Source organism: Penaeus chinensis, chromosome 16 (assembly GCF_019202785.1).
Source record: "Penaeus chinensis breed Huanghai No. 1 chromosome 16, ASM1920278v2, whole genome shotgun sequence".
NCBI lineage: Eukaryota > Metazoa > Arthropoda > Malacostraca > Decapoda > Penaeidae > Penaeus > Penaeus chinensis.
In genome coordinates, this window is record NC_061834.1 from 27037443 (window position 1) to 27039942 (window position 2500).

The 2500-nt window shown below is 45.0% G+C and overlaps 2 protein-coding genes across 2 annotated transcripts in view; both read right to left on the reverse strand.

The window, feature by feature from the left end:
• Positions 1-1810, reverse strand: part of LOC125033273 (uncharacterized protein DDB_G0271670-like) — a gene marked incomplete at its 5' end in the record, with an annotated part of 4904 nt that extends 3094 nt beyond the window's left edge. The window contains one exon of the mRNA XM_047624656.1: positions 1344-1810. Within this exon, the coding sequence (XP_047480612.1) occupies positions 1344-1810 (467 nt within the window). The remainder of the gene's footprint in view (positions 1-1343) is intronic.
• LOC125033447 (protein yippee-like 2) overlaps positions 1-2500 on the reverse strand; it is a 108351-nt gene that overhangs the window by 98053 nt on the left and 7798 nt on the right. The gene's annotated exons all lie outside the window — the stretch shown is intronic.

Sequence of the window (2500 nt, forward strand, 5' to 3'; positions counted from 1 at the left end):
GAGAAAGATAATGGGGAGAAATAGAAATAAGAATGGGAGGAGAAGTTGAGGAGGAGGAGGAGGAATACCTTTATACAAATGGGGAAATAGGGAAATAGGAAGAAAAAAACAAAGAGGCCAAACATGAAGTTATGACAAACAACGCAAGAAGTGGAAGAATAAAAAAAAAAACAGACGAAGATAGAAGAGCTAAGAAAAAAAAAGAAAAGAAAAATCGGAGAGAAGAGGGAAATACAAAACCAGTTAAAGTAAAGACAAAAATAATGATAATAATAAACAAATATATATATATAAAAAATGGCGAAGCAAAAGACAAGACCTAGAGCAAAGCGAGTGAAGACAGCGAGCCCGGGGCGAGAGCGCGGGCGGGAGGAAGAGCCAGTTGCCAGACAAGCCCAGTCGCTGTTCCGTGCGCTCACGCTGACCTTTGACCTTATCTATCAGTAGGAGGAGGTGGAGGAGGAGGAGGAGGAAAGAGAGGAGGAATGGACGGATGTCCGAAAGTCGTAACTCTTTCACTCCCTGTATTAAGGAAGAACAGGCGCCTTGACAGTAGGTCGGATTTCGTTATGCGGCGGATCCTTGTCTTGGGATGGGAGGCAGGGGGGATGGGAGAGAGAGGGGGGGATGGGGGAGAGAAGGGGAAATGGGCAGGGAAATGGGAAGAAAGGGGGAGGGGAGGGATTGGGGAAGGGGAAGAGAAGAGAAAGGAGAAGGGATAAGGGGAAGAGAGAAGGGGAAATGACGAGGGATATGGCGGAGAGAAAGGGGGAATGGCGGATGGGGGAAGGGGGGGGCATCGGGGAAGATGGAAAAAGGGAGAGGGGAAAGGGGAAGAGAAGGGGAAAGGGGAGGGATATAGGGAAAGTGAAAATAGAAAGGGAAGAGGGCAGTGGGGAAAATAGCCGAACAGGGGTGAATGGAAGCAGGGGAACAGGAGGGGAAGGGGGGAATAAGGAAGAAGAGAGGGAGGGAGCAGGGGGCAGAGAGGAGGAAAGCAGGAGATAAGAAAGGGAAGAAGGAAAAGATTGTGGGAGAGAAAGGAAGTTGGGGAATAAACGAAAAATAGAAAGGAGGAGACAAGTGAAGGGAGGAGGAAGGAAGAGGTGTGGAGAGAAGAAAAGATAGAGGGAGGGGGAGGGGGGATAAGGAGGTACAAAGAGGAGGGTTTGAGTTCAGGGTAAAGGGAAGAACTAGCAATCTACGGCTCTGAGACCAAGGGAAGATGTAAACGTGCTGCTGACGACGATGGTGAGAGCGGCGATGGTTACGATGAAGATGAAGATGAAGATGAAGATTATGATGAAGGTGAAGGTGAAGGTGAAGGTGAAGGTGAAGGTGAAGATGAAGGTGAAGGTGAAGATGAAGATGAAGATGAAGATGAAGATGAAGATGAAGATGAAGATGAAGATGAAGAAGATGATGAAGATGATGAAGATGAAGATGAAGATGAAGATGAAGATGAAGATGAAGATGAAGATGAAGATGAAGATGAAGATGAAGATGAAGATGAAGATGAAGATGAAGATGAAGATGAAGATGAAGATGAAGATGAAGATGAAGATGAAGATGAAGATGAAGATGAAGATGAAGATAAAGATAAAGATAAAGATAAAGATAAAGATAAAGATGAAGATGATGAAGATGAAGATGAAGATGAAGATGAAGAAGATGATGAAGATGAAGATGAAGATGAAGATGAAGAAGATGATGAAGATGAAGATGAAGAAGATGATGAAGATGAAGATGAAGATGAAGATGAAGATGATGAAGATGAAGATGAAGATGAAGATGAAGATGAAGATGAAGAAGATGATGAAGATGAAGATGAAGATGAAGATGAAGATGAAGAAGATGATGAAGATGAAGATGAAGGTGGTGGCAACGGTGATAATAACCCACCGCCATCTGAATAATAGGAATAATAATGATGACGGTCTTGATTGTGTTGCTACAAGTAATGACGGCGACAATATGACGAAAATAAAGCTGAAACACGAAAACGACGATGGCGGTGCAGAATGTGCCCCCATGAAACCCTCATTATTTCTCTTGAACAATGAGCGTAAAATTAATGACGCGCCATTACATCAATGCCGTTGCGCCAAGCCTTGCCAGTCCGTCGACGAGACAGGCACCGAAACAAACAAAAAGATATTGATAAAAATGGGAAAAATACTATGAATCACCACGATTACCTCATCCCCGTTATTCAAGGATCCCAGAAAGAGCCAATCGATAACATCACCACCTCGCACCAGGAAGGGATACACGCCACCACTCTTCCTACATCTCCTTTATAGTGTCCTTAGGTTGTTCGTGTCCTCCCCACCTCTCAGGCACTCCCCCTCCCCCCCCCCCCCTTCCGGCTCCTCCTTCCCCTCTGCCTCCCTCCAAAGTCCTCTCCCCGCGTCCAGAATTCCACGTGCATATAGTTTTGTTGTTCTGGCTCGTCTCTCGTCTTTTTTATTATATTTTAATCCTTCCTCTTCCCCTCGTC